The sequence below is a fragment of the Artemia sp. Qi Xiang Cuo genome, chromosome 12 (assembly GCF_049724085.1).
Source record: "Artemia sp. Qi Xiang Cuo chromosome 12, ASM4972408v1, whole genome shotgun sequence".
NCBI classification, from domain to species: Eukaryota; Metazoa; Arthropoda; class Branchiopoda; order Anostraca; family Artemiidae; genus Artemia; species Artemia sp. Qi Xiang Cuo.
The window spans coordinates 32,203,814-32,226,575 of NC_142805.1; the positions used below are offsets into that span (position 1 = coordinate 32,203,814).

At 33.6% G+C, this 22,762-nt stretch overlaps 1 protein-coding gene across 1 annotated transcript in view; it reads left to right on the forward strand.

Moving 5' to 3' along the window:
- CycE (cyclin E) overlaps nt 1-16,122 on the forward strand; it is a 48,367-nt gene extending 32,245 nt beyond the window's left edge. The window contains exons 8-11 of the mRNA XM_089098524.1: nt 1,434-1,564; nt 2,891-3,158; nt 10,813-10,979; nt 13,820-16,122. Coding sequence (XP_088954650.1) covers nt 1,434-1,564; nt 2,891-3,158; nt 10,813-10,979; nt 13,820-13,993 — 740 coding nt within the window. The 3' untranslated portion in view covers nt 13,994-16,122. The remainder of the gene's footprint in view (nt 1-1,433; nt 1,565-2,890; nt 3,159-10,812; nt 10,980-13,819) is intronic.
- The last annotated feature ends 6,640 nt before the right edge of the window (nt 16,123-22,762 follow it).

Below are 22,762 nucleotides of genomic sequence, written 5' to 3' on the forward strand. Positions count from 1 at the left end.
CTACTTATGTTTTATCGTTTTATTATGTTTTATGTTTTACGTTTTATTGTGTTTTAGATAAATAAATAAATAACGATTTTATTTTCAAACGCCATAAAAACGGTCATGCCGATCAGCGGCAGTTTTTGTCATAATAAGACACTAAACATATAAAACATATGAAAATCACAGGCATAGCCATCGTCATGCAAAAATATAAATTGATTCGAAATATCACAGATTCAAACTAAACAGAGTCAAGCGAATAAAAAGAATAATGAACTCGAGAAAATAAATATGTACAATTATCGACGAGTGGGTGGAGAATTAAAAATCTTGACGAACGAGGGAACAAAACTACTTGCCTACCGCATATGCCTTGCTGGCACTGGCTGAATTTTTGGTACCGGTTGAGCTGCATTTCGCGGGAGATATAGATTTCTACCCCATGCCGATAAGCAAGGATTTATGAGTTACTTCTGTTTTTACATTTTTGAATATTTCAATTTTGAAATCAAAGTTGAAAATGTGATTGCAAATACATGTGTCCTTTCCTAATAGGCTGATTCAAAAAATACCTCCGCCACAAGTGTTCTGGAAAATCACCATTTTTTTTATTTATCAAATGTGCTATGAAGTCCAATTGAGTGTATTGATTCTAGTGCAGAAATAAAAGAAACCTAAAAGAAAAACAGTCAGTCCATAAAATTTGAACAATAAAAAAAAAAATTATTTTTGGATCCATCTGATTCGGTTATTTTTGGTTCACCTCGTATTAGCCTAGCATCCTGTTGTAATCCCAAAATTACTCATTTAGCTGTGTCGTGCATACTTCATGGATGTATTCTATATTTAGGTTTCGTTGGAGAAACTAAATAGGATCATTCCTATAGGCATCTGGACGAAGTCCATCTATAGTACGTATGTATATGTCAGCATATTTAGGTCTTGGTCTGACCTGGAAGCTAGTAATCTCAAGACTTAAGGCATGATTTCCCAGATTGCCCCTATCTATGCTTACATTTAAGTTCTTCAGATAATTTTGAAGGTAGTTGCTAGAATTTACTAGTTGAGATGGCTTGACCATCGATTACCTGTATTTTCCCATTCTGTTTCTTTCATAAGCAAACATAGTTTCTAGCTTTTTTTCTACTTTTTTTAGTCTGACTTAAACATCTCTAAGCGGTACCCCCCTCCCTCCCCCCCCCCCCCCAACTCGAGCTGATCCTTATTAATCTTAAATTGAACACCTATTTACTTGATTTGATTTGACATTGATCTTTCTTTAAACAATTAAATCACCTCAATTGACTGTGTGTTTAATTTTGGGAAGAAATCAACGAATCAACGAAATGATTCGAAAAAGTCGAAAAAAGATTGATTTGAAAAAATCAATGAAGTTTAGGTAGGTTTGTTAATGTCTAGACTTGAACATTTTTTTCGCTTTTTTTTAGGGATATCCTGCTTGTTTGTTGCTGCGAAAATGGAAGAAATTTATCCTCCAAAATTAGCGGAGTTTGCCTACGTAACAGACGGCGCATGTTCGGAAATAGAAATACAAGAAAAAGAACTTGTAATAATGAAGGTAGGGGGACCAGTTGTGGTTTCTTTACTCTATAGTGTTTCTCTTTTTTCTTTTTCTTTTTTTTCCGCATGTAAGTCTATGACCATGGTGATCAACTAGAGCTAGTTTTATTAATAAAATTCCACTTTTTATCATTTTTAGATTGGGACTGGAGTGGTACTTTAAAATTAAAAGCTGGACATTAGCAATTGATAAAATTTTCTAGGCTTCGCGAAATCCGTGAGAAAGCTAACGCCATGTATTTTTATCAAAACACTACGTAATTTTATTATGTTGTCACATTTTGTTTAGATAGTTATGGTCTTTGCCTATAGGAGTTTAATAGTATTTTGTAATAAGAAATAAATTATCTTCAATTCCCCTTTTGTATTTATTTCTCTGAGACAAAGAATTCACATAGCAAAATATGGACTGGATAGATATTTGACGCTTAGGCAATGACACTTTAGCCTTTATATTCCAGCTTATCTATATTTATACTCTTAAACTTTCATTTGTTGTGGAAAAAAATGCTTCTAAAAAAGTGCTTAGCAATTTCTAGGTAATGTAAATGTATTGGGGCGATTTTTCTTACGCTTAAAATATCTTCTGAGATTTTTTTTTTTATCAATCAAAATCTGATATTCTGAAATAGTTGGAGTAGCATCCTATTATCTGAAGTTTCTGTAATTTGCATCAGTCCTTACAAGCTTGGAAGTGATTCCATTTATTTCCAAAAGTTTCGTATTCTAAAATTTTTTGAGCTGATTGGGCGTTAGTTTTTTAGTTTTGTTGTTCTTTTCTGTTATAGCCCTTTGCTTTTTCTTTCTTTTTTTTTGTGTTATGAATCAAAGATAGTTTCATAATCCACATTGGCCTGCCATAAAAAGGATTAAGAAACCAAAACAAAAAAACGAGAATGGGGTTTTATAAGGCAAACGAAAATACTAGACGAAAGGAAACGAATATTTCGTAAGGACAACCGCCTCTCTTCTTCAGCACTATAAGACAAAGTTAGAAGGAAACGCGTCTACGTTTTCTCAACGGAAATGTGAACAAAAAAAAAACGAAAAAAACAAACAACGTGGAAAGCAGACAGAAAAAAAAACAAATTAAAGCCAAAATTATAAGAATTAAAAAACTTTAAAACCTTCTTTTTTTTTCTTCTTTTTTTTAAATTATTAAATCATAAATTTACTGAATCATACATTCATATGTACTTCAACTCTTCAGATATTTCCATTTTCTGGTTCTAATTTATATAACGTTTGTTTCTGCTTTCCCAGGTCCTGTCCCATAGCTTCTTCTTTTATTCTTTTCGCTAATGCTTACTAAATTTTCCTTTAGTGTCTTGATTGGGATTTGACTCCAGTGACAGTTGTTGCATGGCTATCATTATATATGCAAGTGAGTGGACACAGCACTTCCAAACACGTGTCATGCACCCGAGATCCCTTTGAGAAGAGGCAGTTCTCTGGTTTGAGTTTTGTGCAAGTAACACAACTTCTGGATCTAGTGACAATAGACATAAACTCAGTGATGTATCCCTATAGTATTCTTGCTGCTTCCGCCATGTATCATTTTATTGGGAGCGATAAAGCCATGAATGCATCCGGTAAGCCATCTAAATATTTTTGCACTAGTAGCTCAATTATTGTAGTTTTTATTCTTTAGCTTAATTATTCGACTGGTTTAAATTTTCAAAGACCTGAATTCCAAACATTTTTATTTTAAGTTAGATTTTTTTTTTTTTTTTTTTTTTTTTTTTTTTTTTTTTAGTTGCTTGTATCTAGAAAAAGTAGAACCTTAATTTTTGCCTGATTTTCTGTCAAAGTCCGTCTCATTTTATTCATTTCAAATGACTGAGATGATTCCTTTAGCGAAGACGTAAGTAAGGACTTTTCTCCAAAATATCATTAAAAATTATGAGTAGTCTTAAACCATAGATTAGTTACCTTTAGTGTGAGGATGAAAATTTATGTCGTAAATAAATCAATGCCTTAATTCCAAAATCTACAAAATATTTTCGCCTAGATTTGTCAGTACTAATCAACTAGCGAGTAGGCTTCAATATGCTTTCCTCGACAAAATACATTTTCATGTCGAATGAAACCATTTTATAAGTTGATTAGTACCAACTATTTTATTGTACTTTCGCATAAAGTTGTGAAAGTTGCATTACTGCAAGCAAGGCTGAGGGGCTAGGGGGCTTGAACCCCCCTCCTCCTCGAAGTGTTTTTCCGACTCACAAAAACGTAACAAAAATGAATTCAAAATTTTTTGATGCATTTTTAAATTTTTTATACCCCCCCCCCCCCCGCCGAAAAAAAAATCCTGGATACGGCCCTTACTGCAAGTGTCTTCTTTTTGTTCCTCATTTAAAAGTCAAATTACGTAGGAATTTCAACTAATCCCTTTGGGTTTTCTGTTGTCACAAATTTTTACCCGGACGATAAATTGTAAAACATAACATGCGTACTATGTAATATAAAAACAATATATATATATATAACATACAATATGTAATTAAATAACAAAAAAAAACACTTAGCATACATACATATAAACAATAAGTTCTACCACGAAGGGCCGCACAATAGACTTTACAACACCTACCACAGAATCGTCCTGTAGTGCTAGAAACTAAGCAGATATTAACTTCCAGTCTTAATGCGAATTCTGTTTCCGTATGTATTTTCTTTATTGGGAATGTTTAAACAAATATTAATTTCTTTTTTCGAGGATATTGGTGTCTTATATTCCTAATAGGCCCCCTATTAGGCTATGGACACTTGTTGGCTTGCAAGTTCAGGCGACTTTTCGGTCAACCCTATATTTAAATGATTTTTTGTTAGCGAATCTGTCTGAGCTTGTGAATTGGGTTCTAAACCTGGCCCGACACTCTAGGCAGGCGGGCGAGCCCTGTTAGGCTTTGGACTGGACGCTTGTTTGCTTGCGATTCCAGGCGACTTAACGGCCATGTGTCAATCGTAAAACACGGTAGTCCGCCTGAGACTCTAAGCGGGCAAGCCTATTAGACTTAGGTTACTTGTTCGCTTTTGAGTCCAAGTGAATCCATTCCCTCCTTTTGCATACAAGTCCAGTGGACATTTTCCGTCAAGAGTCAAACCAAAAATCTTGATCATCCCTTAGTTCTATGGCTATCTACCTTAGTTCTACCCTAGGATGGATGGATGGATGGATGGATGATAGACAATATCTAACAACAATTGAAAATAACATCATTTTTTATAAAATCCTGAAAAAGGCTTATGCCAGCTTTGCCTCTCACTCAGACTACCTGGCTTGGCTTTGTCTCCAATTGGCCGATGGCAATTTTTTTTTTTTTTTTTTTTTTTTTTTTTTTTTTTTTGTTATTATAAACGAGACCGAAAAATGATATTTCTATCCAGGTTAATATGATTTTCGTAATAGTATCACCCTAGGTTTACACAGCTGTGTCTTCGCACAGAAGCAGCTGTTTTCGTGTTTTCCACAAAATTTCATCACTTCTATCCTTTAAACTATTGTGTCATAACGGGCCAACGGCTGTGTTGAAATATTTCGATCGAGCCGTTGAAAGAGGCATCCGTTAAAAATAACTGAACAGCTTTCTGCCGGAACTCATATTTAGTTTTGCTTTTGTATTTTAATTGATAGAACGAAATTAGAAGTTCTGAATATTAGAAGGTGGTTGCCTAATAGACAAAAAAAATGGCAAGAAAAAACAAAATGAGAAATGATAGAGAAAGTGAGAAATACAATCCAAAAAGAGAAAGAACTGCTTCCTTTATTGATATTACAATGAATATGCCCTCGATTAAATTTTGTCCTTATATGAGTGCCCAATATCAAGGGAAAACAGCCAAAAGACAACAGAATATCCGCGGAATAACCGAGGGTATGTCAGGTCGCAATTATTAAGTGCAAATATCGTGCAACTTAATATAATACTAATACAGGGGTTAGCAACCTTGTTTGGCTGTGGTTAAAAAACAAGCGAAATGCTAATATTAAAGAGACATTTGGATCAATGGTATTTTTATTTGTAGCAGTCTTTTAGTGGAAGGTATGTTTTAAAGAAATTAAAATAAGCGTTTATACTGTAAGTAGACGTTAAAAGCTAGAAATATAATTATCATAAAAACAACCATAGTTAAATCAATTTTATTTATAAACGTTCATTTTTGTATTAGTGCCGTCTCTGACGTTGATCTTGTGACGTCAATTTAGTTAAGTCTGGCTTATAATGAGTCGTTCTCAAGACGAATACAAGCATATAAATCTTCAGTAATCGACTTCTTCTGCTTCTTGCCTAAAATAAATTTCATTTATGAAAATATTTGCTCACATGTAAACTGAATTGAATCTGTGGAAAATACAAAAATCAACCTTTCTCCAAAGATTAAAAATTTTTAGGAAGTCATGACCAAAATGCTGATATTGTGAGGAGATGATAATCTTCTGTTTTTCTAAATCTTTCCGCAGTTTCTTCACTTATCTGTCCATGATGTTAAACTTTCTCAATCAATTATTTCTACGCTAAAATTGTCAATTTTATATATTAAAATGTGGCAAATTCGTTACATTTTCTTTTATTTTTAGGAATCATTATTAATATAAAGGTTTCGTCGTACTTTAGACTTTCAAATTGACTTCCTTATTCCCTTCTAATGACAAACATTCAACTGTCGAACAAACTTAGATAGCTCCCATTGATATTTTTTTCATGTTCCATTTATAACACGGTGAGGAAATGAATTTTGAAAATTTTCCTGTCAGTTTCAGTGGTGGTCTTGGCCTCTCTTTTGCTCGGGGCAAAATCTTGATTATTGCCCCCCCCCTCCCCCTGTCTCCCAAAAATTTTCAGGTCAAATTTTAACAGAATTTTCAATTATTTAAATCTGACTTCTTAGTTTATATGGGAAAAGATATGACAAAAATGAAAATTTCTGATTTGATTTGCTTTTACTTACTGCCGACTGCGCCGTCTACGTTATTTAGGAAAGGATTATTCCTAATTTTTAATTATATAATAAAATTAGGAAGGATATTCCTAAAATTAGGAAATGTTAGATTGTTTATTTGAAATTTCTGTGCCCGGGGCAAGTGCCCCGTCCACCTCTGGTAGTTTCAAGTAATCTTAATTTTAAAATCGGTGACTAAGCCATTGGACTAAAAAGTTGTTCATAGTATTTTTATTTTCTTTTTTTTATGCACAAAAACGTTTGCTTTACTTTTATATACAGTTTTTTTTTAAGTAAAATGGGTCTCTTGGTGATATGCGGTCATAGGATAATTTGACCTATTCCCGGATCACCATGAAGCCTTTCGCCCTTCCCTTGCACTTTATCCCCCCTGGCTACCTTACCAGTGTGACTCTGGTTTAAGAGTTCCCACATGCGAAAATTATCCTATAATAAATAGTCCGCCCCAAAAATCCGCTCCATCCCATCGCCTAGTTAAAGCTTCACTCTTAAAGTCCAACCGTGAATCAGTAAATGCTTCATGGATCACCCGTGATTATTCAGTTAAAAGATATAGTTTCCCCTCTTTAATAGAAGAAAATTTTGCAAAAGAGCAAAATTTCACCCGCGGCTCTCTCGATTTATCCCCAACTTTTAAAAGTGAACCTCTTCCCCTACCACTTCAAAACTGGTTTAGTTGTCTCTCTGTTCAGGGTGGTAAGTGTGAGCCTTACGGCAAACCTCTCTACAATAACCCGAAGAATAATATTTTACATTTGAGGGACGTTCTCCCCACTTCCAGTATTGATTTTGATACTTGCACCCCGCCAAAGTTGCCTCAAAATAAAGCTTTTTTGAAGAAATCTGTTGTTGAAGAGTTTGATATAAAAAAAAAAACGTTATTATTTCCCCGTTTTTCTCCTTACAAACGCCGAAAATTTAAATTTTGAAAAGTTAGTTGAGTTAGAAGCAACAGCGAAATTAAACTATATTGATATAATTGCAGTTACTGAAGTCCAGACACAAAATCCAAATCTCCTTAAAATGACTAGTTTCAGGAGTTTATAAAGCTACGCCCGGTTTACCACCCACTGGGAAAAAAAGAGGAGGAGTAGACTAATGATTTTCCCAAAGGATTGCCTATCTCCTACCCTTATCCATGTACCAGATCTAGGTGATTGCGATGAAATCATTTGGATATCCACAAAGCCCAACTGCCTGCCGCGGCCTTATACTAATTTAATAACTTGCTCATTTTATTATTCACCCGGACAGAATGCTTGTTCTCGTTGTAATTTTCATGACAGGCTACAAGCAAGTCTTGACTTTGTGACGACATCTTTATAGCAGGAGATGCGAACGAACTAAGTCTTATCTATGCAATGATCAGAAGCTTAAGCAAATTGTTGATTTCCCTACAACAAAAGGTGGAACCAGTTTGGATGTTATTTGTACCAACCTTAAAACCTTTTAAAACCTTCTACAATATTCCAACTACCCTTCCCCCCTCTGTGGTAGCTATCATTTCATGTTACATTTGAAACCACTGCTAGTTTTTAAAACAAATTCTCAGTTTCTGAATTTTCGTACCGGCCAATAACAAGTCAAGGTCTTTTATATTTTGAATCTTGGATTACGTCCGAGAGTTGGGATAATGTTTGTCGTGTGTAAATTCAAAGGTTATTTTGTTTCAACCAAAATTGTTTCCCAGAGGTTACCAAGAAGGTATGTTCCTCATAAAATTTACATTAATAAAAAATAAAAGGACTAATCCATTTGAAACTAAAACTTTTTTGCCTTGAAAATAAAGAGGATGCCTTAACCCTTCGTTAACAAATAAAGAAAGAAATACGTTGTTCTACTTCTCATTATGTTTAGAATAAACTAAATTACTTAAAATAGGGCAAAACTTAGCAATGGTTTAAGATTATGAAAGAAATAGGGGGGTCGCTTATGCAAAAACATTCATTTCTTTCTGGATGAACTGCCTGAGCAGACAGCCAATGAGCTTAATAGATACCTAGCTAGGATTGTGCAAACGTTCCCCCCTCTCTCGGAAAATCAGCATATCCCTGAAACTCTAAAAGTCAAAATCCCGGAAATTTCTGTGAGGCGAATAATAGAAAAATACAGAAACTGAAAAAAACTAGCATTTGTCCCATCGATATCCCAAATGATCTAATAAAAGCATTTCCCGATGAACTATCAATACCCCTTGTTCGTATTAAGTAAAAAAAAATAAGTTTTTTTTAACTGAAAGTTAGGAACGACGTTAAAACTTAAAACGAACAGAAATTATTCCGTATATGAAAGGGGCTGTCCCCTCCTCATCGCCTCGCTCTTTACGCTAAAGTTTTTCATTGTTTAAGAAAAAAATAGAGTTGTGAGAAAGTCAAACACTGAGCGATGTGAGAAAAAGAGTAATGGAAGTATGTGGATGACCTGTCTGCACTTGAGGTTTATCGACGAAATACTAAAAGCTCAATTATGACATTACTTGATGATGTCACGCAGGAAGTTTCTTTGTCGAAGATGAAATTTAACGCTAATAAATCGTCAGTTATGACAATTAATTTTTTTTTTAATTACCCCCTTCTTTTACAGACCCCATTCATCCCAAAATCTCTGTTACATGCATTAAACTACTTGGGGTGACAATTACCGCTGACTTGAAGTGGGATGCCCATGTCCAAACTATCCTCAAACAAGCTTCTCCTTCAATTTCCCTTCTAAAACTCTTGTTAAAATTTTCTTGCCCCCTTAAGTATCTTCTCCAACTTTATTGTTCTTTTATTCGGCCAATACTGGAATTTGCTTGTCCATTGTGGACAATTGTTAAAATTTTCTTGCCCCCTTAAGTATCTTCTCCAACTTTATTGTTCTTTTATTCGGCCAATACTGGAATTTGCTTGTCCATTGTGGCATTTCGGTCTTTCTTCAGAGCATATTTATAAAATTGAAACTGTCCAAAAACGAGCACTTTATAATCATAAATGGTGAAGGTAAGGTCACGTTGGCCGAGAGAAGGAACCTCCTATGCCTTCGTTTCGGTACCAAGACCCTGTATGTTCCTTGATTACGTTCCATCATCCCCGAACCCTACCTTCCCGCCCGCAAAAGACCGTCCGGTATAAAATCCCAAAAAGTCCCCAAACTGACTCCCATCCCCGCTAGACATGAAAGATATTGCAAGAGTTTTGTTCCGAGTTTTGTTGAGTTATATGATAACCAGGGAAATTAGTAATTAAATTTAATGTTATCTATTTATTTATTTTTATTTTTGACTTTTTAACTAAATTTTTGACTCATCATATTTTTTATGTATTTTCCTTAATTTAATTGTTTTCTATTTATTTTTAATTTTGCCTTTTTAAATAAGTGTTGACTTTTTTTATGTATTTTTTTTACAATGAATTATGTTTGACCTGAACGTCACGTTCTGAAGATAATATATATATATATATATATATATATATATATATATATATATATATATATATATATATATATATATATATATATATATATATATATATATATATATATATATATATATATATATATAAGTAAGGTTTTTAGAATAAATATAAGTTATAGAATATATATATATATATATATATATATATATATATATATATATATATATATATATATATATATATATATATATATATATATATATATATATATATATATATAGGGCTTTTTTGGACCTAAAATTAAACTTCGACAATCATGCTGTGATAGTAATTTTTACAATAAAATTCTATTATTCTATGTTATATGCCAGTGGGGGGGGGGGGGTGAAAATATTTCTTAGGATCACCTAAAACTGCTCAGTGATTGAATTGCCAATTTTTACTCTGAAATTAGAACGTGTAAAAGTCTAACAAAGAAACTAGTATAGAGTAATTGATTGGCCTGGACTGACTGGACTAACTGGATATACTTTCTTACCTCTAAAGTATCCATTCTGAAAATGAAATATTTCCTGCCTCTTTTGGCCTTGAATTCTGTCTTTCGAAAAAAGAGATGCTTCAAATTGCCATGCTCTACTTTTTGCAATAGTAGAGAGGAGATCGCCAAGAATGGCTGTCCTTGGAAATGAAAAGGAATATAAGGGAAGAATAAGCGACTAAAAAAAGTTAAGAAGGATGCGAGCTGAGTATGGTAAGTTATCTAACTAGATTATTGTTTACTAATTGTTGTGTTGACAGTATTTTAAACGGTATATTTTTGTATAGCCTGGAAAATATGAAACTTATTTTTCGTTTTTTACTATGTTTTTTTATTGAATTTTAGGTTATCGTTTTGAGCAGATTGCACAGTGTGTTAGCTGGATGACACCTTTTGCAATAACCCTAAAAGAATCAGAATATGGTGTTGTCAGTGAAGTAAGGATCTTCCCACAAGTGATGATGGACGACTGCCACAATATTCAAACTCATTCAACGGATCTGCAATTACTTGTAGGTATCTTCCATGCCAGCCACGTGTCTTGAATTTCCCTGGTAGACTGAATATATCTATATGTAACGTGTTCCTAACTGTTGGGCCGCATTGGTGTGTTTTCGTGCAAAAACACAACTTTTGCAACATGCAGCGTAATTTCTTCAATAAACAATATATATTTATGAATTTGGAGGAGAAATTCGTATTAAAAGAAGGAATTGAAAAGTGTATTTTGAACGAATTCCAGCATATTTTGAACGAATTAAGCCTTTTTCCAGCAGTAATTTAGGAAAAGCAGAACTTTTACTTTTCATTATTTCAGTAAAAATGAGAAAAAGATTTAAAGCGTAACAACGATTTTTTCGTGGTGACTCATTCAGTTTTGCAAGGAGAATGGTTCTTTAGTCGTATCCTAGGGAGAAGAGGATCCCCTCCCTTTTACCTTTTACATATGACCATCCTCTTTGCATCCATATGGGGTACAAAGAGGGGGGGGGGGGTGTAGTATATACCAAAAATCAGGAGTTGCTGATCTAGCTTCCGTTTATGAGTCTATAAGTTGTACCATTTGTTGCACTAATTTACTAATTACTGTTTAAATACTGCTCGTTTTTATTTAGGGATTTAGATGATAAAAATTTAGGGATTTAGGGATTTCCTCTTTCTTTTTCTGGTGTATAGTTTTAGTTTAACTAGTTTTTTTTCTTAAAGTAATTGACAATTATTTGTGCCTTTTTAAATCTGGGAGGAGTTATGCCTTGTAAAGAATAGAGCGTGAATGCAAGCATTTATGTTATATTCTATACAATTATCTTTACATTTCGCCTGCAAAAATAAAACGACAGAAAAAAAAAAAAAAAAAAAAAAAAAAAAAACGTGGCACATACTTACTTTAGTAAATTTCGAGATGCCCCCGACTTTATGATTAGAAAACGCATTGTCCTTGTTCAAAACAGGCTTGCAGTGCAGCCTAGTAACCTGAGACTACAATCTCCCATACTTATTTTTCACAGGGAGTGTACTATGAGCTAGGCCATTTGAAGTATGAAACCTGTATATATTATGTGAAAGCAAGCTTTCCAAATCTCATGGCCTCTGCTAAAATAGCTTTCCATTATCTTATATTACCGATAGTTGTTAATTATCGCATTATCAGGAAAATAATCAGGATCATTATCCTGATTGTTATCATTATCATTATCCAGGACCATTATCATTATCAGGATTTCAGGATCCTGACAAACTACTTGTCGGAGGATCACGGGAAGATCTGGGAAGTTATGAATAGTTTCTGAAAAATTGGTCAGCTCAAATGTTTTTTTTTGTAAAAAGGCATAATGATCGATGCATCCATGGAGCCTTTATTTTAAATGGGCTATTTATATAGGGCCTCAGCCCCCGTGTTTTCAATAATCAGGTTGCGCTCTGAAGACGCATTGTTTGGTTCCCATTCCCCTTCCAACCCTTCCATATTCCTCTGCAGCCCGACACTGCATCAGATTAAATTTTGATTCCCATTTTAATCTGAACAGTCAAGGGTCCAAAGAATGTGGATCCAGGGTGATAAAATCCGTCCAACCTTTGGGATGATGGCTCTAAAGAATGTAAATAGCCCTTTTAAATAAAGATTTCATAGCTGCCCTATAATCGGCTTTGACACTTCAAAAATTTTGATCGGTTTTGAATCGAGTATTTGAATTAAATCGGTCTCGGTTTGTTCCATGCGATTATGCCTCGGACTGGGAAATTTGCCTAGTATGTGTCTGAAAGTTGCTGAATTTCATTATTTCAGTTTAGAAATTTTCATTCTATTTCCATTGCAGGAAATTTCATATTGGAAATGTAAATAGATATGCTAAATAGAATTTTCATATTTAACAAACTCCTATAAAGAAATTAATCTTACGAAAAAAAAAATGGTCAACTGATTTTTTTTTTTTCCAAGATCCTAGGGTATATATGAAAACTATTATTCCTGTATTTTTTTTTTGCTAACAACGCTGAAAGTAACCCGTGCCCTTAAAGTCAGACACAAATTTGTAAAAAAAAAGCAATCGTGCAAAAATCGAGGTAAACAAAAGTGGTTTTGTAAATCTGTATCAATGTTTGCATTCAAACAGAGGTTTTATTCGAAATTTCTTGATGTATCACATTTCTGTTTTTGTCGTTAATATAAATTTAAGTTGGGGGTTAGCTAAAAATGATCACTGTTCTGTATTTTTAAATCCTAATATATTCTAAAAGCATAGACATGATATAATCTCCCCTTCTTTAATTGAATGTTGAAGGCTTCCTGCTTGACCAGATAAGAAAGTCTATTCCATCGGCAACGTAAATATATTAACAAGGCCGTTTCCAGCGGGCATGTAGGGGGTTTGAACCCCCTTCTCCCGAAATATTTGTCCGACTCGTATAACATAAAAAAAAAGAATATAAACAACTTTTGGATGCGTTCTTAAAAAGTTTTTTTGTAACCCCCCCCCCCCCCCACAAAAAACCTGGATACGTTCTATATTGTTAAAGTAAATTCTTAATCCACACTTTTGGATTAAGATTTATCGAATAATGGCTAGCGTCAATAGATTAAAAACCATAGCTATTAACGGTTAAGGCTAAAGGTTGACTCTCTGTAAAATTTCTGTATCTGTATTAAAGCAAGTCAGTATTAACAAACCATATTCTAAAGGTATTTACTGCTTATACACTATTTCAGAAATGCATGCAGTTAGAGTTGGGAGGGGGGGGGGGGGTCTTTGAGATTTGATTTCACATAAAGCGGCAATTCTTGGAAATATACACATCGTTGAATGGTTGAAATTGATTAGACATTCTGTTCAAATTCTATTTTATATTTCAGGAGTCAGCTCAAACACGACTAGAAGAAATAATCAAAGAGACATCTAGTCCTCTAAGGACTTCTAATTTTTTAACTCCAGTCAAAGAAGGAGGACGAAGACGGTCCAAATCTGAATCAAGTACATCAACATATTATTGTTCCGATACAACTTCTGTTAAAGATTCTCATTCATAATCTCTAATTATTGACTTAGGTATTCTTTTTTATAATTCTAACTATTCTTGACTAAGACCTTGGCGACCATCAAGACTGACCATTTGGATTATCCTTGATTTAAAGCAGGGTCCATGCCAGAAGTGGGGATGAAAGTCGTGCTTATATCTAGTCTTTTTAGATCAATTCAATTTCTCCACTCTTTTTTAGCATTTAACTATCTTTCCCTACTTCAAACAACTCGTTCAAGATCATTGAATGTCCAATTTATATTTAAAATATTTCAGTGCTTCCTACCGAAATTCTGACCCTAAAATTAATTACATGTTGTTTTTTTTTTCAACTATCAAGACAACAATAAGTCTAAAATATTCTATCTGTGTAGAATTGAAAAAATAAAATAAAATACATAAAGCGCATCCGAAATTTGAAATTTCAAAAAATTAAATAAATATTATCAAAAGCAAAAAGACGGCATCCAAACTGAGAATATTGACAAACTATTATAATGGATAAAAACGATTACCACAAAGAGTAGTTAGTTGTAAGAGCTAAAAGACTTTACCTGTTTAAAAGCTAGTAAATGAGTTGTCGCTCGTGCTTGCAGTTTTAGCTGAAAATGAGGATGCGTATTTAGCAAAGGTGTTGCCGTGTAGGATTTCTATAAGAATAATAGTGTTGTCCCATAAGCTATCGAATATTATTGTAAACACCTCTTTTTGGGGGGACAAAGGTCTGGAAAGTGTTTCCAAGGTTTTTTTTTTTTTAATCGCGGTCCAAAATTTAGTTGTGAACATGTTTTTTACTAACTTTCTAAGTTTCAAATTATATTACTAATTGAAAATTAATTTTAATATAGATGCTAAGAAAAATAAATATTGGTTGGTTGAAAAAAAAAAATTTTGAATTTTTGTCACGTTCTTTTTCCCATAAGGAAACTAAGTTTTGGATTTTTAAATGGGCCTTTATGTAACTTTAGTATTGGATCTTCTTGGCATAGGTGTAGTTTTCCCTTAGATTTTTAAGAATCACTGGAACATTACACAAACAAAAATTTTAAAGTTGCAATTCAAAATTCTGACAAAATTTGCCCCCCCCCCTCCCCCATCTCCTCTCCATAAGAATCTGCCGAGTAAAAATTAATATCACTTAAAAGTTTTAATCTTGGATAATCAACTTGGTATTTAGCTCTAGATAGGGGTTTTTCTTCTTATGGAACTACCGGGTGTGATTTCGTGATTCCTGCTCAACTTAGTTAGTGTTCGAAAAGTGGTGGACTATATCGGATTGTTTTAAATTGTATATTTATTTATAGACTCGTGGTGTAAGGTTAAAAAAATTCAATAAAGGGATAATATAGAAAAATTTAACTAAAAAATGAATGAAAAGAGTGGCCTGTATATCTTGCAACAGCCTCTTGTGAATTTTTGCTGCGGCATTTCCGACAACCATTTTCCTAAGAATATTGATTCGAACTTATTTTCTAATCGGTCTTCCTATTGTAAAATAATCTTTAACAGAGGTGCATGCTGGTACGATCCTTGAAGAGGGTTGGGGTGCGAGTATCTCAACCCAAAAAAATAACAAATAATTGTAGATGGCCCGTCTAATCTTGCGCTGATTTGTTTTCAAATTGTACCTAACCTCGTGCATCTATAACATTAAAAAATTGCTTGGTTTATAATTTAGAAAATTGCTGAGTGTGGTGGGGGGATTGGTCTTAGGTGGTCCAATTGGGTACTAATTACTTACGTATTTATGTATTAATATAAAGAGAAGGGAAAAAAGTATTTTATATGCTATCAATTTGTGCGTTGAGTACCAAACTTACTTTAGGAGTTGAGATATATTTATATTACCGCTGGAAAAAATATAAGTATTCTAATTTTTAACCTAGTATAGCTCCATAACAACTGCTTGAAAAAGAAAAGTCTTGAGTTTGAACTTGCTATGCTGAACTTTGTGCTAAAAATCATCAGCAGGCAGACTCCAAATTTAGATAGAGGCTGACAATGTGGGACCACCTTTTTTACCTTCTAGCTATATAATCGTGAAAGATCAGCAATTTTTGCGCCATATGTATCCGCTTGTATATCATCCTCTTTGAACCAAAACATCCTTACACCAAAAGTCTGTAGATTTCATTTACTTTTAAAATCGTGGTTTTTAGAATAAATATAAGTTATAGAATATATATATATATATATATATATATATATATATATATATATATATATATATATATATATATGTATATATGTATATATATATATATATATATAAAATATACTTATATATAAAATATAGAATAAATATAAGTTAGATCATATATTGGCTATGTTTGTCGTAACTGTAACAGCCTCTGTGCTGAGTGAGAGTCGTGTCTTCTTTTAAGTCGTGTCGGAAGGGTCTTCTTTTAAAGTGCCTTTCTTTTTAAACTATGGTGCCTTACTGGTGATGTTTCAAGTTTATTTCTTATCAAATTTCTCTTTTATTTTATGTAAATCTATGTATATGTTGGTTCACAGTCCTTTTTTCAACACATTCAAGGCCAGAACTCTACCAGTTTTTATTCTGTAAGATTTAGTGTGGGCTGCTGATAGAAAAAACGGGCTATGGTTTTTGTCCCGAGCCTCGACGTTTAAAATGGGCTTTCTTCCATTTTGGGCCTTATCCAAAGTCTTGTCAGGGCCCCAAGTTTTCTCTCGTCCTCTGCAGTATACACTTAACATAATTGCAGTTGAAAATTAAAGTCCTAGTGTTATTAAAACTTTTTGACATGATTATATAAATCGTGATATTGGGCTTATTTTGCATACAATTACTTATTTTATCAGTAAAAAAGCATGTTGAGATGCTAATACTGACATTTAAAATATCGTAGAAAAACGTTTGGCTTCATAGTTTTTCAAATTTGTAAATATTTTCTCCCTCCCCTTATTCTTCAACATTCTGATCCAACTTTATATTTTGCTTTTTTCAATATGCGCAAAGTTACGATATATATTGCAAAAATTGCGATCGTGAGAATAAAAATTATAAATGCATTTATCGCAAAGGCTACTGAGTAATTTAGTCTTGTGGGCTTGATATTTGGATTTGAATCCACCGATAAGATTTTTAGGTTTGACTGGACCTAATTGAGTTAAATGTGTGAAGTTAACAAGTCTACCTTTAAGTGTTTTCAATCAAATACGAACCTAGCTTCAAAAGAAGTGGCCTTTATTCTAAACAACCTTGTTGTCGGAAATATGGGCTACCCATCTTGTATTGTATATATCCGTTTATGGATGGAATCGAAAACAAAGGCGAGACTTTTGAAATGTCGATATTGTGACTTAACGTCTTCTTGCACCGAACTATTCCGAGTTTTGTGCTCAGAAATGCCAGTTCAGGAAAATGAAGGGGTTGTGGGGGGGGGGCAAGTATTTTGTTAATGAAGATACTAAAACATATTTTTTAAATCTAGGCGGGGGGCAATTGTCTTGTGGTTTTTTTTTTGTTTTTTTTTTCAGTGAAAATGCTCAAAAAGGTAATTTTCTAAGCCTGAAGGGGCAAAAGATCTAGTGGGGGAGTTACTTGGGGAAACTCCCTCCCTCTCTAATTGGCACCCTGTTTGTGTTAGCGACGTTGGATATTAACCCGGGTTTAGACTTAACTGAGTTTTCTTATTTCTGATGAGCGGTTTCTGATTTGACTAATCTTATAAGACATAGTCCATTGGTCCGAGAGTTCTTTGGGGAGAAAAAGGATTGTGTATCCGTATGTATAAATATGTATCCACGCAGATTAAACGTTTGTAGTGTAGACGGTGCATAACGATAAGCGGACATTGTTTAATTTGTGTTTTGTATTTTATATGCTTTTCATTGCATTTAATTTAGCCTATATGGTGAAGAAAACTGCTGAGGAGGAGGGGTGTTGGTGAGACTTACAAGTCCAAAAACATGTGCCTTATTTTTGTTGGGAAAAAAACTGGAAAAAATTGTTATCTGTTTTCGGTAATGGGAATTTAAAACGCGAAAGAAAAAGTATCGAAAACATAATATTTAAGCAAAAGTTGTAATTTCCCATTTCTAAATTGAAATCTTTCTTAAATAACATTTAAAGGTATCCAGTCTAGTACTTGTAGATGGAAGATATTTATTGCTCGAAGATTACTATATATTTACCCCTAACTTCTTTTTAACTGTTATATGTAAAAAATACACCTTAAATGGTTTTAGAAGATTTTTTTTTTTAGCAATTTTATATTAAAAAGGTATTTAATTTTCTTTTCCTTTTGTAAATGTACGTATGTATTAGTGTCTTATATCAAATAGACCTATAACAGGCTCGTCAATGTCAATTAGCTTGCTTGTTAGTTTTGTGTAGGAATAATGTAGAAGAGAAGTGTTTATTTTCTTGTCATATGCACGGAGGCCAAATTTTGTTCTGCTATACTACGATCTCCAGTTAAAATAAAGAAATTAAGACAAATAGTATGTCACAAATCTACCTATCTGTCGTTTCTGGCCTCATCCTCGGCAATTTACTGTAATCCTCTTGAAGATGCAGATTTATTTTAGTGTGATTGTCACCCGTCAAAAGATGCTACGTTACACCAAGGGCGAATCCAGGATTTTTTTAGGTGGGGGGGGGTGTGTCTGCAAAAAAGGTTGATCCGGTAAACTTGCGTTAGGAGCAAGTTTAATCAACGTGAACTTGTGTTAATCAAACAAATTACACTACTTAAGACTACGTTAGGCCCTCCCCCTGGATCCGCCACTGTGTTAGTCTATATAAGTGCTGTAGGACAGCGGGAAAACTAAGAAAGAAAATGTTCTTTGAGATTTTCACCTGATACCAACGAAGGTTTTATACTTGGGAAGTCCACGTCAAAAATGTGGAGGATAAAACTTTATTGCAACAAAAATGAAGCTAGACGATGTGGCGTAATAGAAACATCTCAGTATCTCTAGAATCAAACAAAAAAAGAAAATCGATTGATTCCACAAAAGTGTGAATCCATAATAGACTAGTGACAGCATTTGTTTTCCTTTCACGCCACCAGCAAAGGTTTATTGAGGTAGAGGAAGAAGGTAAAACCTGTGAAAACCGGTATTTCTGCATCTCTCAGCCGACTGATTGATTACCATTGTTTCCAGCACTTTTGTTAGATGCTTGGTACCTGTTTCCATGCTTGCATTACTACAATGCGTTTTCTATATTAATCTATTCATGTAGTAAATCTGAATCTAGCGTTCTGAATTTAAAAAGGATATAAAGCGGGGTTTCATAAAATGTCACATTATACCTTCGAATATCCTCAGGCAAGTTGGCTGTGTTAATTCAGAGAGTATTATGTGTCATTATTCAATGCTGAGATTTATAGCCCATTCTTTTAAACCGGACACTCGGGATTTATTAATATACTTCATCTATTACGGTATAAATAGGTTCTTTAGATGTTTAGGCGGATTGTACTTTTTCAATACTTTAGACGTCCTTATTTGTTCTGCAGAAAGAGTTCGAAAATGAAGCCTTTGATACCAAAAGTTTTTTTTTGTGTCTTGAAAATCTGCTAAATTTTCCTTATTCACTGCGAAAACGGAAAACCCCTCTCCTGAAATGCTGACAAAGCCGAATTCACAGGTGTAAGCACCGTGCTATCAATCCTTAATGGCGTTTTGAATCAGCCGCCTGTCTTATTTCGCTATCCTTTTGTCTAAAAATAAACCTACTTTTTGAGATTTCATTTTCCTGTGAATGGTCTGTGGAATTTTAGGGACGGTCAGCTACTTCCAGCAGCGTATACTTTGATTGAACACTTGGATTTCTGAGCCTCTTCTCGTTCCAAACTCTTCAGCTAATCTTTTAGCTATGTAAATTTTTCAAATAGTAAGCAAATACTGCCATGCACCACTGTTGTGTATAAAATGTGCAAATATACGTCAAATTTTTCTTCTCTAAATTGGTAAAAGGTTTTAGTTGTCTCAGCACTTTTCTATTACCTGTTTTCTTTTTGTTTGAAATATACCGGTAATTTTAGTTTCATTTTAGTTTTTGTATATGGTTTATTTCATTCTAGTCCTTTCTCTCTCTAACAAATCAAACTTTAAATTTGTGTGGTGAGTCCTGTACTACAAATTTGTTATTTCACAATTTTTAGGATTTAAGCCTGTCATTATTTTATATATGTTGAAATAGAAGTTGCTGTCCAAATTCAGTATGTCTGTCTGCCAATGAGCCAAATAACATATCCAAATCATCTAAGCTAGCCCCAAACCCTCGAAAAGGAACATTTTTGTACTATTATCTAACACTTCTGTTGTAACTGTCATATAATTTGTCTGCTTTTTTTATGGTTTTAATGAATCCCCGCCCCCCTTTTTTTCTGGAAAAGGGGACACCTCAAAAAAATTTCGACTCATTTACCCTCAAACGTCATTTATATTCTTAGAATGAATATCTCTAGGCTTTATAATTTAAATATTCCTATCCCGACAGCTGTCAATCACATGGCTTTGGCATTGATCAGCCTGTTTATTTCGTATCCTCGGCTAGTCTTATTGGGTTAAAACAACTTTTGATGTGACTCACCTGTGAGGCTTGGTTTAATATGTAAAATACTTTTCAACAATGATTTCATCAATAGTAAAATTAATTCTTTTTCTTTTTAAGTAAAATTAATTCTTTTTCTATATATATATATATATATATATATATATATATATATATATATATATATATATATATATATATATATATATATATATGATAAGTCATTAGTTGGAAGTTGCAGGCCCATACGAATTTTTTTTTTTTTTTTGTGTCTTGTTTTATATTTTGTGAATACCAAGAGGTCGAAAATATTTGTTTTTTATTATTGTCTAAATTAGCAGTATTATTTTTATTTTATTTTTTCACTACCACAGTCTGTATGTTGCATGGTTGAAACTCCCCTGCATACTCACATGAGCTATCCGGTCTTTAAGACTTTTTGATTTCTGCAGTATTTATATTGGCTAGCTTAATTTCTCTAGTATTTTTTTTTTGAGTATTTAGTTTTTAAACGTTAGAGGGATTCTTAACTTTGTATATTCCTAATTAAATTTCCTGAAACTGAGAACCAGCCCTTGACTAGCAAAAAGATTAAACAACGGATATTATGTAACCTTTGTGACAGATTTTATATCACCTATTTTCTTAACCCAATCGGCAATTCTTATTTTGCTGTTTTCCTTCAATATTTGTTTTATGGAGTTTTATCAGTTTGGAATCTGAAACAGCCTTGTAAAATATGGCAGAGATGGTGTAGTTTAACTACTTCTTTAATCATTAGTTTACTCGCAAAAATTAAGCTTATTAAGTCTATACTATGTATGAGCCTGAACTGTGCATTGAATTGTGAATAAGTTTCAGTGTTTAGTAGTCTTAAGTGTGTATATTAAGTAAATTTTTTTTTTTTTTTTTTTTCATGGCTATAAAAGCCAGCGTTTTAGTGATAAAATAGTGATGGGAAGGATCAGCCGATTTTTGATAGGCATAACCTTGTTGGAGATCAATGCTCTAATTTAGCGACTCATTCCTTATATTCTTTAACCAAAAATCCTTTGGTGTTCTATTTTCAGCTCTTATAATTGCACTTTTGTTAGAATGTTTGGTTTGAATAAATATGGACAGTAAATATGTTTTATTGATTTTTGTAGGGGATTAGCTGTCTAAGATATTATTTTAATGCAGTATCAACATTTATTATTGTATAATGAAATATAAAATGAATTATAATATAATAAACGTTATTATAATAACTTTTGAGTCCCATTTTTCTGAAACAGAGTCATTAACATATTCTTTCGTAATGTTGCTATGAGAGACTGATTGATGCAGTGAGTCTCTTTTAAGCTCCGCTTTCACGCATGTTTAGCTAAACATCAATGTGTAGACATAATCGCTTTGGCCCAATGAGGGCCGCTTATAAAAGAGGAAGCTAATTATGATTGGTCGAAAGTGATCATGCCTAGACATAGATGTCTAACATGGCTCATGTGTGAAATGGACTTCATTTAAACAATATAGTTACAATCTGGGTTTTAAATTTGTGGTGGACACTAAAAAAAACTCGTTTTTGAAAGATTTCTAACTAGAAACCATGCCAAGTCCATGAATTATCTTTCATATTTTTTAGCCACGTGTTGCATGTTTCTGAAAAATGGATCCAATTTAACATTTACAAAAAGTGACTTGAAATTTCTTATGACATCTTTCATGGCACCAGACTGCTTAGAATTCATTGTCATTACTCAACTTGCCCCTGATGCTTTATTTTAGACCCTCTGGACCGGGGTCAGTTGGATTTTGGGAGCCCCTGTAAAAAGGGAGCACAGATGTTCGACAATAGGTCAAATGCAAGACTTGTCCAGATATTTTATCGAACTGGATGGCGACGGGTTCTCAGAACAACGAGTCAAACTTGGCTTTTTCGTGCAGGAAAATCGGACCTGATCGAGATGTGTACCCCAAGAGAGGTCTGCTGAGCAATATATTCCCGAAGAACGAAGTTTGTCAACTCTCTTGATACCTTTATTGTTCAGTAAGGAAGTTAGGACGTCGACAAGAACTTCGATCAAGGGATTAGTTGTTCCTTGGTCTTCGATGCATTGAAATTGGCCATCAGACCGCTTTTCTTTGGGAATCCGCTTGTAGGCGCAGAGAAGCTTATACAGGATCTTCGTGTTTATAGACAGCTGCGTGGACTGTGGTATCGTCAGCAAAGTGATCCCTAGGGTTTAGGGTCGTAGTTTAAAT